Source organism: Hemiscyllium ocellatum, chromosome 23 (assembly GCF_020745735.1).
Source record: "Hemiscyllium ocellatum isolate sHemOce1 chromosome 23, sHemOce1.pat.X.cur, whole genome shotgun sequence".
Lineage (NCBI taxonomy): Eukaryota > Metazoa > Chordata > Chondrichthyes > Orectolobiformes > Hemiscylliidae > Hemiscyllium > Hemiscyllium ocellatum.
The window spans coordinates 46517862-46532689 of NC_083423.1; the positions used below are offsets into that span (position 1 = coordinate 46517862).

The 14828-nt window shown below is 41.3% G+C and overlaps 1 protein-coding gene across 5 annotated transcripts in view; it reads right to left on the minus strand.

Annotated features, from left to right (window-relative positions):
- Positions 1-2077: 2077 nt before the first annotated feature.
- rerg (RAS-like, estrogen-regulated, growth inhibitor) overlaps positions 2078-14828 on the minus strand; it is an 83186-nt gene continuing 70435 nt past the window's right edge. For all 5 annotated transcript variants that reach the window (XM_060843200.1, XM_060843199.1, XM_060843202.1 and 2 more), the window contains exon 5: positions 2078-4204. In XM_060843200.1, coding sequence (XP_060699183.1) covers positions 3797-4204 — 408 coding nt within the window. In that variant the 3' untranslated portion in view covers positions 2078-3796. The remainder of the gene's footprint in view (positions 4205-14828) is intronic.

A 14828-nucleotide genomic window follows, 5' to 3' on the forward strand; every position in this document is an offset into this window, starting at 1 on the left:
CTGAACGTGGAAAAACGGCCTTTGGCCAATCCTGCTCTTGATGACTCTTTGAAAGACTATTCCAATTAGTCCCAGTGTAGTGCACTTTCCCATAACCCTGCAATGTCTTTTCCTTCAGAGATTTATAGAATTTTGAAAAACTTCTTAAAAGTATTAGCAAATCCACACTTATCATCTTTTTAGGCAATGCATTCCAGATTGTAATAATTCTCTCTGCTAAAAAAAGTTCTCATCTCACCTCTTTTTCTCAACCTCATCAATAATCTCATTCGAATACAGTATTAAAACAGTTTTATTTGTGGGGAATGGTAATTAGCAAGTCAATTCTGTACAATAAAAAGGCTAAAAGCTTTACAGGGCTCTCGACCTTACACAGAACCGAAAATCCATTGTATAAGTTATACCAGAATCAAAATTGAAAACAACCTTCATGTCTACCACTTCAGTGAAACCTCCATCAATTTGCACTTCTTTTTATACTGAGTATGAACCTTTATGTTGGACAGAAAGTTATGCCCCAGATATCCTGGTGAGCTAAATGACACATTCTATTGGATTTGAAATTTCTGTCTATGGACTATTTCTGATGAATAAGTTAAAAATCTCACAACACCAGGCTATAGTCCAACAGGGTTATTTGGAAGCACTAGCTTTTGAAGTACCATTCCTTCAGTAGGTAACTGTGGAGCAGGATCATAAGACACAGAATTTATAGCAAAAGATTACAATGTCATGCAACTGAAATGATATATTGAACAAACCGAGATTGCTGTTGTCTTTCATCTTTTAGAATGGGTTGCAGGTTTTGGTTCATAAAATAAGTTCTGGGATTTACATTTTAAAGTTGCATTCTCCAGATAACTTAAGGTTTTATTTTTTAAAAAAGTGACATCTCAGCTCAGACAATGCATTATGTGTTAGGTTAGAGTCTGTCTGTATCCCCGTCTAGAGTTAGACTGGTTCTACTTCCAAAGTGGAATTTATAAAATATTACATGGATTAACTGCCTGCAGATTGTGCACTTTTTAAGCAAAACAGAATGTACCTGCAAATATTATTCTGCAAATGCAAATTCACCCAATAGACTTAGGTATGTGCGCGTGCATGAGAGAGAGTGAGTGTGTGTGAGAAAACGTTTGCATGTGTACATGTTTGGTAGAGTGTGTACCTGAATGTGATGGAGTTTAAGACACTGAGAGGGTGTACACATGGGTGAGAGTGTGTGGGGGGGGGGGGTGAAAGTGTGGGGACGGGTGCGCTGAACTTGGCTATCGTCGTTTGCTCGGCTACTCTGCATTGTTGCGCATCCCGAAATCCGCCTTGGAGGATAGTCATCCGAAGATCCGAGGCCGAATGTCCCTGACCGCTGAAGTGTTCCCCAAGTGGGTGGGAACACCCCTGTCTGGCGATTGTTGTGCGGTATCCATTCATCCATTGCCGTAGTGTCTGCTTGACCTCACCAATGTACCATGTATGACACTGTAATCCTTTGCTATAAATTCTGTGTCTTATGGTCCTGCTCCATAATTACCTGATGAAGGTGCAGCACTCCAAAAGCTAGTGCTTCTAAATAAACCTGGACTTTGGTATTGTGTGATTTTTAACTTTGTCCACCCCAGTCCAACACTAGCTCCACCACATCATGACTAATAAGTGACCTTGGGATTGATACAGACTTAATAGAGTCCATGTAGTCTGCCACAGAAATGATAAGATTCAAACCAAAGATCTGTATTGCCTGAATTTGATGATATTATCTGCTGTGCCACGGACAGAAATTACTATCACTGGTAGCAGACGGGAAACTCAGCAACCACTATCTCGAGCATAATGAAAAAGGACTTTTGTGCACATCCACAGCATTAAAACAAAGCACAGCTGTGATGAGTCACTGATAGAGATGTGAGAGACCATGAATAAATGCCCTCATCTTGCTGTATCACAACCCTACAGTGTAATCGCCTCCTCTCCTATCAATGCCCGTACATACCTGTCAAGTTGAGACAAATCAGGATGCAGAAATGTGAGTGCACTGATGTACACTGATGCAGTTAATCAAACATTTCAAAGAATAACAAATATTTCAAGATTTATTTTACATGGAAAAGCAAGTTACAACAGCAAAGTTACAGCAATTATATGAGGAGACCTCTTCAGTACATTTGCTCGGTTTTTCCAACATTCAGCATACTCTGAAAACCATCGGTTAATTGTATAGTTGAAGGAGTTACCTACAGGCAAATAAATCAGTCCCTTAACAAAGCATCTTAAATATTTCAGGGTTTAACAAAAATATCTCTCAAATTTGAATGCATTCATTTTGTATTTTCTGGCATTTAACAAGAGAATTATTCTTGCATTTTATATATAGAACTAAGTTGGTCCTTTTAAAAAATGAATTACAAGATAAATCATGAGATCATTAATTTAAAAAAGAACAAGCAACTTATTTACTTTTCATGGGAAAAAATCTACAATTGCAAACTTATACAGAACACAGAAACCTCTCCAAACTTCAAAAGGCTGTTTGATATTTTAGTAACTGATTTACAGATCTAATGAATTTAATTAATAGCTTAACAAATCACAACATTAATTAACCATTTACAGTCCCCAAAAATGACAACCTACTACAGGTTGTACAAAGTGCTGTGGAAACAATCAACAGGAGATAGCCAACCTTGGGTTTAATATTAAAAACACAACCTAAATGAAAGGGACCGACAGCTTTTCCAAGCACAGCATTGATTGTATCTATGAACAATCTCAATGATAAATGGTCAGCGGTACAATGGGTTCCAACTGCATAGTTTTCAAATAGATCCAATTTAACTTGGATATTTTAAAAGAGCATATTTATTTAGATATATGTATTTATATATATATACAATTTAGACATCTATCATATTTTCAAACATATAGTGGTAACAATGCACACTTACTTTTTTTGTTGTTGTGTCATACCCCGCTCTGATGATTTTAACTCCTTGCGAGGAGAATGAAGGTACTGTTCCATGGGAGGTAGTGCCTCTCCGTGATGTTACCCACCTCTCTATTTAAATAATGAGTTGGTGGCAGTCAGTTTGTAATGAAGGGGGTTTTCACAGGCACATCCCAGCCTGTGTTTTGCATGTGCAAATATGAGTACTTGCAGCATCAACTGCAAGATGGCCATTGGGAGCCAAAGCTTATCCTTTCTCCTTAACACAGAGGGTGCTGAGGTCAACTACAGAGGGTCTACTTTGCACCAAAGTGAGATCAGCTAACTTAGCCCAAATGATTCTGGGACTGTTCATTACCTTAACCAGTTAGGGCTCTGAAGATCTTACTCCCCTGAAAATTCAGGTTATTAGCTGCAGTCCAATATCCTGTTTATTTTACCTGCTCAAACATTGACTTCAAATGGAACGGATTCTTTTCTGAAACTTAAAAATTAGAACACCAGTTGAAGAGTTAAAACCCTGAAGCTGTTATTCTTTCACACTTTGACCCATTTCAACCTAAAATTAATTAAGTATTTGGGAATGGAAGGATTTAAAAATTAGTCTCATATACGTTTGCACAGTGAGAGTTGTCAGCCTGATTCACAATCTTAATTGTGGTACCTAATGCTATAGGACATCAATAGTTTCTGTCAGACTGGGATTTGTTCAAAAAACAGATCTGAAGCTACATGGAATTGGAAAGCTAACATCCTTAACTGTTTATTTCCTATTTTGTGTGATATAATTCAACTTTTTTTTGTTGTTTTCAGTTTCCAATTATTTCTCCACACCCCTCCCCCCTTCACAAACATTTAGCTACTGATTTTGGTCAGCATTTTGTTGATGGCTTGCTTGACATGGGTGGTGGAGCTTCTCCGTCTGGTCTTGCCTTGGATCATTTTACGCCGCCTCACCTCTCTGCACAGTTCATAGAAAGCTTCGTTGATATTGCCCTCTCCAGTACAGGCTGAACACTCGTAAAAAGCACAGGCCATTTCAGTAGCCATTTTCTCCCCTTCCTCAGTGCTGACCTGCCTGGAGTGGTCCAGATCAGCTTTGTTGCCCACAAGGATCAGCGTCACGTTTTTTGGCTTTTTGATTTCATCCAGGAAGTTCTTCAGTGAAATCACTTCCTCAAAGCTAACTCTGTCAGTGATGTCATAAACCAAGACAAAACCCTCTGCCCAACGCATGTGACTTTCTCTCTGAATGGCATCCTCCTGTAAAACAACATCGCATTACATACGGATTGAGCACATCTTACGAGATTACTTAGAGAAACACAAACTAATTCATAATCAAACCCAAACCTACATAAAGTACACTTCAGCCTTTTATGATATCTAGTTAATCTACACAAGTAGCATCAAAGCAAGAATTATGCATGTAGGTTTGCGCGCTGAGCTGGAAGGTTCATTTCCAGACACTTCGTCATCTACTAGGCAACATCTTCAGGCCTCAGGCAAAGCACTGCTGATAAGTCCTGCTTTCTATTTATATATTTGGGTTTCTTGGGGTTGGTGATGTCATTTCCTGTGGTGAGGCCACTTCCTGTTCTTTTTCTCAGCGGATGGTAGATGGGGGTCTAACTCGATGTGTTTGTTGATAGAGTTCCGGCTGGGATGTCATGCTTCTAGAAATTCTCGTGCGTGTCTTTGGCTTGTTCTAGGATGGCTGTGTTGTCATAGTAGAAGTGGTGTCCTTCCTCATCTGTATGTGAGGATATTAGTGAGAGAGGGTCATGTCTTTTTGCGGCTAGTTGGTGTTCATGTATCCTGGTGGCTAGTTTTCTGCCTGTATGTCCAATATAGTGTTTGTTACAATCCTTGCATGGTATTTTATAATTGAGATTAGATTAGATTAGATTAGATTCCTTACAGTGTGGAAACAGGCCCTTCGGCCCAACAAGTCCACACCGACCCGCCGAAGCGCAACCCACCCATACCCTACATTTACCCCTTACCTAACACTACGGGCAATTTAGCATGGCCAATTCACCTGACCCGCACATCTTGCTTGTTGCCTGTATAGGGTCTTTCAAGTTCATTAGCTGCTGTTTTAGTATGTTGATGGGTTTGTGGGCTACCATGACACCAAGGGGTCTGAATAGTCTGGCAGTCATTTCTGAGATGTCTTTGATGTAGGGAAGAATGGCTAGGGTTTCTGGACGTGTTTTGTCTGCATGTTTGGGTTTGTTGCTGAGAAATTGGTGAGCACAGACACATGAACACCAACTAGCCACAAAAAGACAAGACCCTCTCTCACTAATATCCTTACATATGAATGAGGAAGGACACTACTTCGACTGGGACAACACATCCATCCTAGGACAAGCCAAACAAAGACATGCATGAGAATTCCTAGAAGCATGGCATTCCAACCGGAACTCTGTTAACAAACACATTGAGTTAGATCCCATCTATCACCCCTGATAAAAGGAGCAGGAAGTGACCTCACCACAGGAAATGACATCACCAACTCAAAGAAACCCAAACATATAAATAGAAAGCAAGACTTATCTGCAGTGCTTCGTCTGAGGCCCACTGAAGATGTTGCCTAGTAGGGTGATGAAACATCTGGAAATAAACCTTCCAGCTCAGCGAGCAAACCTACATCCAGAATCTCAACCTGAGCTACAAATCTTCTCAAAACTTGCTAAGCAAGAGTTATCTGTCTTTAATGTTCCTTTAGTTATACACTTGCATATTGTCCTATTAGCTTCTTTAAGTTCCCAAAACTGAATGAACCGTCCACTGAGAAAATGGCAACTGTAGCAATAAGCAGTGACTGTAGTTAGTTAGTTATATATGAAATATGATTTTGTGCTACCAATGGAATTTCATCAAGAATTCCCTTCAACGCAATGGTTGTCACTGCAATGTGGAGGTGGTGGCATAATGGTAATGTCACTGGGCTAGATATCCAGAAGCCCAGGCTAATCCTCAAGGACATGGGCTCAAATTCCACCATGGGAGCTGGCAGAATTTCAGTTTAATTTATAAATCTGCAATATAAAGCTAATTTCAGTAATGGTGCCATAAAACTACCATCAATGGAGGTAAAAATCCATCTGTTTCACTAACGACCATCAGGGAAGGAGGTGTGCCATCCATGCCTGGTCTGGCCTACATATGTCTCCAGACCCAGAACAATATGGCTGACTCTTAACGGTCTGCTGAAATGGCCTAGCACGACATGACGTTTAAACTCAATTAGGGATGGGCAACAAATGCTGTAAGCTAAGCATGAGAAAAGAAAATATTGTGTAGAAGCTAAGAAACTGTAAGATGAGTTGTTCATCTACATAGCTCCATGGTTTTTCTTCAAATGCACTTGACCCTAAGACAACAGATGACCGTATGACCCTGGTGAATGCTTGTGGCAGACAGTGATATAATATTAGCTTTCTTTTCATTACTCAGGCTACAACGGTACCACAATAGAGGAGGGAAGCCTTAATATCTTCCATGTAACCAATTTAAAACAGGCCTTATAACCAATTTAAACTGCAGATGGAACCCTAACAAGGCTGTGTAAGTAACAGTGAAACATGAAAATGATGATTAACCCAGTCTCTCAAGTATGCATTGATAATAACAGAATATACTCTGCAGTTAATTTGAGAGATACTACTTTATCATGTTATCAGATACCTCACTTCTACATGTAACATATGTAATAGCTAGGATTTCCCTGAAACACCCAAGTTTAATGAATAAGAAAAACTATCAAGTTAGGCCAATTAAAAGGAGATGGATGCAGACTGTGAGTAGCGATCATAACAGGGGCCAACAAACCTCCCTCTTTCCCCACCCCAAAATGGAATAAAAATATGTGACTTCAGAGCATGAATAGGCCATTTCCTCCAGCAACTAATGCAACAAGAGCATAGTCAATCTGATCGTGGGCTGACTCTAAATTTCTACCCAACCCCAATAAACATTGGCTCCTTTGTTGTTCACAGTTGTGACAGATGAACAGGAGGGACTTGCATGAGTAAGAGTTAAGATAGCAGAGTTTCGAATGCCGTCAAGTTTATGAAGATTAGCATACATGGGACACATTGATCAAGTCTGAGATAATGAAGACATGAATAAGGATAGCAGCAAAATATGAATGGGGATAGGGGTGAAGTTGGACAATGGCACATAAATGGAAATTTGCAGCCCCAGCAATGGTGAAGACCTGTGGTCAGAAACATCTCCAAATTCTGAAGTAATGGGCAGTTTGGCTGTAGTGATTGGAACCAGGTGGATCTTCGCAGCAGGTCAGGCAGCATCCAAGGAGCAGGAGAATCGACGTTTCGGGCATGAGCCTTTCTTCAGAAAAGCCCTTCTTCAGCCCTTCTTCGGGTTCATGCCGAAACGTCGATTCTCCTGTTCCTTGGTTGCTGCCTGACCTGCTGCGCTTTTCCAGCAACACATTTTCAGCTCTGATCTCCAGTATCTTCAGTCCTCACTTTCTCCTACCAGGTGGATCTTGTTGACTACAAAGCCCTTGATTAGGATTGTTACCGAGACCAAGCAGGAAGCTCTGGCCAACCAATATAAATGGGGATTTAGAATCTACTCAGTTGAGAGGACTGACTCCAAGCTGGCTGAGAGTACACAGCCAGTGTAGTGCGTGCACAAGTGAATAAAGAGTAATTTGGTGACAGGATATCAGCCTCTGTGCAGTTATTTCACTGGCCCAGCACACTGGCTAGGCATTTGGAAGTTATTGGGCTAGTATAGGTTAGGTAGGATTCGGTCGGCGCAACATCGAGGGCCGAAGGGCCTGTACTGCGCTGTATCCTTCTATGTTCTATGTTCTATGTTCTATGTTCTAAACAAGGTGTTTCAAAGCAGTGCGTTTTAAGATTTCCACTGGACTTCATTCTATGACTTCAATTGTAAATGACCTAGTCCTGATTTGAAAATCTATGCTCCCTTTATTTTCGATGACCCCAATTACTCAATAAGAGCCAGGTGTTGCCCAACTCCAAACTGGGTATGCACTAATTGGGAAGGGAAAGGGCAAATGTTTCCAACCATAACAACCATTGCTTTTCAATATAAAACAAAAACTAGTTTGTGGATATCTCATGAGTGCTATAAAGAAACCCACCCACAGGCCCAACTGAGAATCCCTGGTATTTTTGTTGTTTTCTGGCCTATGCGGAACAAAGGAATGTTAGCATAACAGAGATTTGGAGAAGAGGAGACATCATACTCAAAACAGGAAATCTCATCGGATTATTCCCAAAACCTGATGTCCCACAATTACAATAAAAAGAGTACATCGTCTTAGCGTCCTGGCAAATATTAACCTTCAACCACATGAATGAACAAGTCTCTAGGGCATTTTGAGGTCAAGGAAGAAATGGTTTTGGATCTCTTGAACAACATTAAGGTGGATAAGTCACCAGGACCTGATGGGATCTAGCCCAAGTTATTGACAGATGGTTTTAAATAAGCACATGAATAAGCAAGAAATGGAGGGACATGAACTATGGGTAGGCAGAAGACATTAGTTTAATATGGAGTCATGTTTTGCACAGCACCAAGGGCCTGTTCCTGTGCTGGACTGTTCTATGCTGTCTGGTCATTGTCTCATTGCTGTTTGTGGGGCATTGCTGTGTGAAAATCAGCAACCATTGTTTACAACAGTGACTATATTCCAAAGTTCATCAGTTAACTGTTACACCATTTCAAACATCCTCAAGCAATGCTTCCCAAACAATTTCCCACTGTGATCCCCTCCCTGAAGATTGTCACAATCCCTCAGTCAGAACAGTGGTGGAGGGGAGGATCAACTTTTAGAGTTGATGGGAAGAGGAGAAGGGAGGACCTTGGAAAGAGAGAGTGTGGAAGGGAGCTCTGAGAGAGTGGACCATGTTAGCTCCACAAGAGTCATGAAGCTGGAGACTAGTCATCATCCCACTTGAGGTCCTGAACCCAGGTTTGGAGAGTCCTATTCTAAAGGCTGTAATCAAAGCAAAATAAACACACACCTTTCCTTCCTCTTCCAATGGGGAATGATTCCCCACTGAGCTCACAGCACAGCAATACACTAAAGGAAGGAAAATAAAATAACTCAGCACTTAGGAAGAGGATTTATCTCTCCTAAAACTCATTAAGCAACTGCAGTGTCCAACTCTGGATCCCACCTGAAAGTGACCAGGGGAGCTTGGAAACCTTCTCAATACTTGGGGGAATCTATTACACAGGTCCCATTGGGAGGAGGCCAAAAGGCAGCAGAATAAAATAACAAAGAGGCAATAAAGACTGGATGCGTTCCTGTGGTGAATGAGGCATTCCTGAAATGGTGAAGAATGTTCCTTACCCTGTCTAGTTCATTGTTTATGCTTTTTTTAACAACCATTAAAATGATATTTATGACACAGTAAGACAGAATTTGAGCACTGTCCAAACTGAAAGCCTCACAGTACACCAGAGTCTGAAGGATGTGCAATTACTCTTTTTCAATCAAACCCAAATTATAAGAGGCTTGAGGTATTCTGTTCTATTTGGAAGCTATGAATTTTCTGTTCTGCAATACGTCTGCTTTTTTTGTACAGCAAAATTTTAAAAGCTGCCAAGGAAATTCAGTAACTGATAGATTTGTTTCATACTTCTGCAGACATATTTTATTAATGTACTCAGTACTACACAGATGACAAGTACATACAGTCATGGTTCTGAACATTACAGTAAACTGTAATGATACAAGTCGTAAAATTGATACACTGTGGAAGCAGGCTATTTGGTCCATCGAGTCCACACCAAACATCTGAAGAGCATAAAGTCTGGTTGAAGATTTGTAGCTCGGGTGTCCGTTGTTGTGGTTCTGTTCGCCGAGCTGGAAGTTTTTGCTGCAAACGTTTCGTTCCCTGGCTAGGGAACATCATCAGTGCTATTGGAGCCTCCTGTGAAGCGCTGCTTTGATGTTTCTTCCGGTATTTATAGTGGTTTGTTCTTGCCGCTTCCGGGTGTCAGTTTCAGCTGTAGTAGTTTGTATGTGGGATCCAGGTTGATGTGTCTGTTGATGGATCTTCTTGCCGCTTCCGGGTGTCAGTTTCAGCTGTAGTGGTTTGTATATGGGGTCCAGGTCTATGTGTCTGTTAATGGAGTTTGTGGATGAATGCCATGCCTCTAGGAATTCCCTGGCTGTTCTCTGTCTGGCTTGTCCTATGATGGTAGTGTTTTCCCAGTCAAATTCATGATCCTGGTTGTCTGAGTGTATGGCTACTAGGGATAGCTGGTCGTGTCGTTTTGTGGCTAGCTGATGTTCCGCATCCACGAACATCAGCTAGCCACAAAACGACACGACCAGCTATCCCTAGTAGCCATACACTCAGACAACCAGGAACATGAATTTGACTGGGAAAACACTACCATCATAGGACAAGCCAGACAGAGAACAGTCATGGAATTCCTAGAGGCATGGCATTCATCCACAAACTCCATTAACAGACACATAGACCTGGACCCCATATACAAACCACTACAGCTGAAACTGACACCCAGAAACGGCAAGAAGATCCATCAACAGACACATCAACCTGGACCCCACATACAAACTACTACAGCTGAAACTGACACCCGGAAGCGGCAAGAACAAACCACTATAAATACCGGAAGAAACATCAAAGCAGCGCTTCACAGGAGGCTCCAATAGCACTGATGATGTTCCCTAGCCAGGGAACGAAACGTTTGCAGCAAAAACTTCCAGCTCGGCGAACAGAACCACAACATCTGAAGAGCATCCCAACCCAACCCACCCCCACTGCCCACCCCCTGCCCCTTCCATGGGACTCTGCATTTCCCATGGTTAATCCACCTAGACTGCACATCCCTGGAGACTATGGGAAATTTATAATGGCCAATCCACCTAACCTGCATATCTTTGGACTATGGAAGGAAACCTCTGGAGCACACAAAGGAAACCCATGCAGACATGGGGAGAATGTCCAGATTCTACACAGGCAGTTGCCAGCAGGTGGAATTGAACCCAGCTCCCTGGTGCTGTGAGGCAGCAGTACTAACCACTAAGCCACCATGCTGCCCACAGCCAGCACTGAGATTATTTATTTACTGCACAACTGTCTCACAATCCCAAAAACTAACATTAGATTATGCAAGGCTGAGAATGATTGAAGCGTGGCAAGTAAGTATGGTTAACACAACTTCAAAGATTTCAACATGACTCATTTTGTATTCATTTTCCTCCTTGGTTTAAAAGGCACTTTCATCAGCCCCAGGATTTGAACGCAGACTGACTCTACAATGTAGTATTTAGGCTGTGGTAAGTTGTCAGAGGGGACTCTGCCTACCCACCAGCAGTTCAGGTGGACGCCAAAGGTCCGACAATACAACTTAAAGAAGAACAGGGAATTCATCAGTTCTTCGCCCCCACCCCCACCCCGCCAACAATCCTCCGTTAAACAACATCATCAAAGACAGGTAGTTTTGAATCAATACTTATCTTTGATTGCTCTGTGTAAGCTGGCTGCTGCGTTTATCTACACACCAACTGACACTGGGTGAGCACAGGAACACGATTGGCTGTGACAATCAAACATTATACTTGTGCTGAGGGTAATACCCTCAAGGCGAAGAATATTACCTAACTTTCTTGTCTTCAATGTTCCTCTCCTCAGCAAATAGCAGAATATCAATTTCAAAGAACAGCAAGTAACATGCCTACCACTCTATTATGGTGGAAGACAATGTTCCACGGTGCCAGAACAAACTTGCTCAATTTGGGCTGTACTATGTTGAGTTTGGGAGTGATTTCTTGGGCAATGTAGCAGAGCCAGCTGATGGTGACTGTACTTTAGTCCAATGTTATTTAGGATTTGTAGAAGTGAGGAAAAGTGGAACAAGATAAATCATTTCAACATGTTAATCGAAAAGAATGTTAATATTCCATGTATCCAAACCTAAACATTTAAGTCCAAGAATACTTAGAAAATTAAGTTCCATTGTAGTTACTGTCAGTTGGCAGACCTGCATACATTTCTCACATGCTAATATAAATAACTTAACTGGTTTAAGATGAGGTTCCGGATTTAATTGAAGTTGCACGCACAAGAATTTAAAACTTATGACATTGGTTATTTTTACATCCAATAAACCACTTGAGAAATGGTAATAATGTGCAGTCATACAACAGCATGAGAGAGAGAGAGAACACTGAAGTGAATGTCTAACTTGGCTCTGAAATTCTCAGCTTTTCAGCCACTGAAAATGCTTGCTCCAATTTCTAGCTTTTCCCCCACACAAAGTGATATTCTTTCGAGGACATGTTAAAAAGGATAATTTTTAGACTCTTAGCTGACGGAACCATCGCTTCATGATTTAATATGGCCTTGAAGTTATTGAATGCACAAAATCACTCTTGCTTATGTGTGACTCCTCTGTGCATCAGGATTACAGTAATGGACAATAAATAATTAATGTGAACTTCCCATTCTGTACAGGAAAGTCATCACTCTTCATACAGGGCAGTAATGAATGTTAGTAATTTATGTGACAAGATAGAAAGATTAGATAATTAATTTAGAGTTGTGCATTTCCTATTAACAAAATGTTGATGTGTTCTCTTAATACTGAATTAAAAAAATCTACAAAAGATTCTGCCAATTTTCCTGAGAGTCCATGTACTTCCCAAAAAGGAATCATTTCCCAAATACTTCCCAAAAAGTCCATGTACTTCCCAAAAATCACGAATTAATCTCTGTGCCAGATTAACTTCCATCTCCACTGGGTTACCCATCCCTCTCCTGCCTTAACACCATTAAGTGCTGAAGCTCTCATTCATGTTTTTGTGACCTCCGTACTCAATGGGTTGGTGTGAGTGCCTTTCAAGCCAGGGAGGGAAATGAGCACAAACTGAATCATGCTGAACTCTTTAAAGTCATGATAACCATAAACACCTACCGTGCAGGATATGCTTCAGTCATTTTCAGCATGTGGTACTCACCTGGTCAACCTCCCATCTTTGCATTCCACAGATTTGAGCTAATCCAATACTCTGTTTCCAACATTTGTCTAAGTCCTGCTCACACACCATTCCCGCACTTGATACTTATTTTGATTCCTGGTCAATATTTTTCATGTCATATTTATATCTCATTAATTAATGCTTACATGTAATATCTTAATTCCTGTATTCAAATCCATCCACAGCCTCTGCTCTTCCCATTTCTGTCCTACACCCCTCTGAGAATTCTGCATTCCTCCAACAGCACCTTCTAACCCAGTGACCTTGGCCACATAGAAGGATAAGGGCAGCAGATGCAATGGGAATACTACCAACTTGTAAGTTTCTGTCCAAGCTACAAACTATCCTGTCTTGGAACCATACCATCATTCCTTCATTATTGCTGAATCAAAACCTGAACAGCACTGTGAATCTACCAATATGACATGGAATACTGTGATTCAAGAAGGCAGCTCACAACCACTTAAGGGCATCCAAGGTTGAGCAATAAATACTGGTGTAACCAGTGATGCCCACATCCAGTGAAAGTATAAATAAATATCCTCCAAAATGTGACCTCTTATTCATTCTCCACTCTCTCTCTATCCCAGCACTGGTACTTTGCAAATTGAGGCTCAGAAATTCCCTCCCTAGGCCTCTCCCTCTTAGATTAAGCTTTTACACCAAATTCCTAATATGTCCTTTACTGTTAGCAAGTTATTGATTGATAATAAAAACCAAAAGAATTGTGGATGCTGTAAATTAGAAACAAAAAAAAACAGACATTGCTGGAAAAACTCAGGTCTGGCAGCATCTATGGAGAGAAATCAGAGTTAACGTTTTGGGTCATAAAGTCATAGTCATAGAGATGTACAGCACAGAAACAGACCCTTCGGTCCAGCTCCTCTATACCATCCAGATATCCCAACCCAATCTAGTCCCACCTGCCAGGACCCGGCCCATATCCCTCCAAACCCTTCGTATTCATATACCCATCGAGATGCCTTTTAAATGTTGCAATTGTACCAGCCTCCACCACTTCCTCTGGCAGCTCATTCCATACACATACCACTCTCTGCGTAAGAGAGTTCCCCCTTAGGTGTCTTTTATATCTTTCCCCTCTCACCCTAAACCTGTGCCCTCTGGTTCTTGACTCCCCGATCCGAAGGAAAAGACTTTGTCCAATTATCCTATCCATGCCCCTTATGATTTTAAAAACCTCTATAAGGTCACCCCCTTAGCCTCTGATGCTCCAGGGAAAACAGCCCCAGCCTATTCAACCTCTCCCTATAGCTCAAATCCTCCAACCCTGGCAACATCCTTGTAAATCTTTTCTGAACCCTTTCAGTTTCACAACATCTTTCCGATAGGAAGGAGACCAGAATTGCATGCAATATTCCAAAAGTGGCCTAACCAATGTCCTGTTCAGCCGCAACATGACCTGCCAACCCCTGTACTCAATACTCTGACCAATAAAGGAAAGCATACCAAACACCTTCTTCACTATCCTATCCACCTGCGACTCCACTTTCAAGGAGCTATGAACCTGCACTCCAAGGTCTCTTTGTTCAGCAACACTCCCTAGGACCTAACCATTAAGGGTATAAAGTCCTGCCCTGAGTGACCCTTCCTCAGAACTGATTGATAATATTCTCTTGAAGTATCCTGGAATGTTATGCAATAGAGTGCAGATGTGTAATTTGGCCACACACACACACACACGCACACGCACACACACACGCGCACACACACACACTATGGAAAAGTGTGGAATACAAACCTTCACCCTGAAGAAAGTGACCCTGTGAATTAATCAGATGAATGAATCTATGGCTTAAAATGGTCAGATCTGTGAAGCTGGGTATATATTTCAAGCAT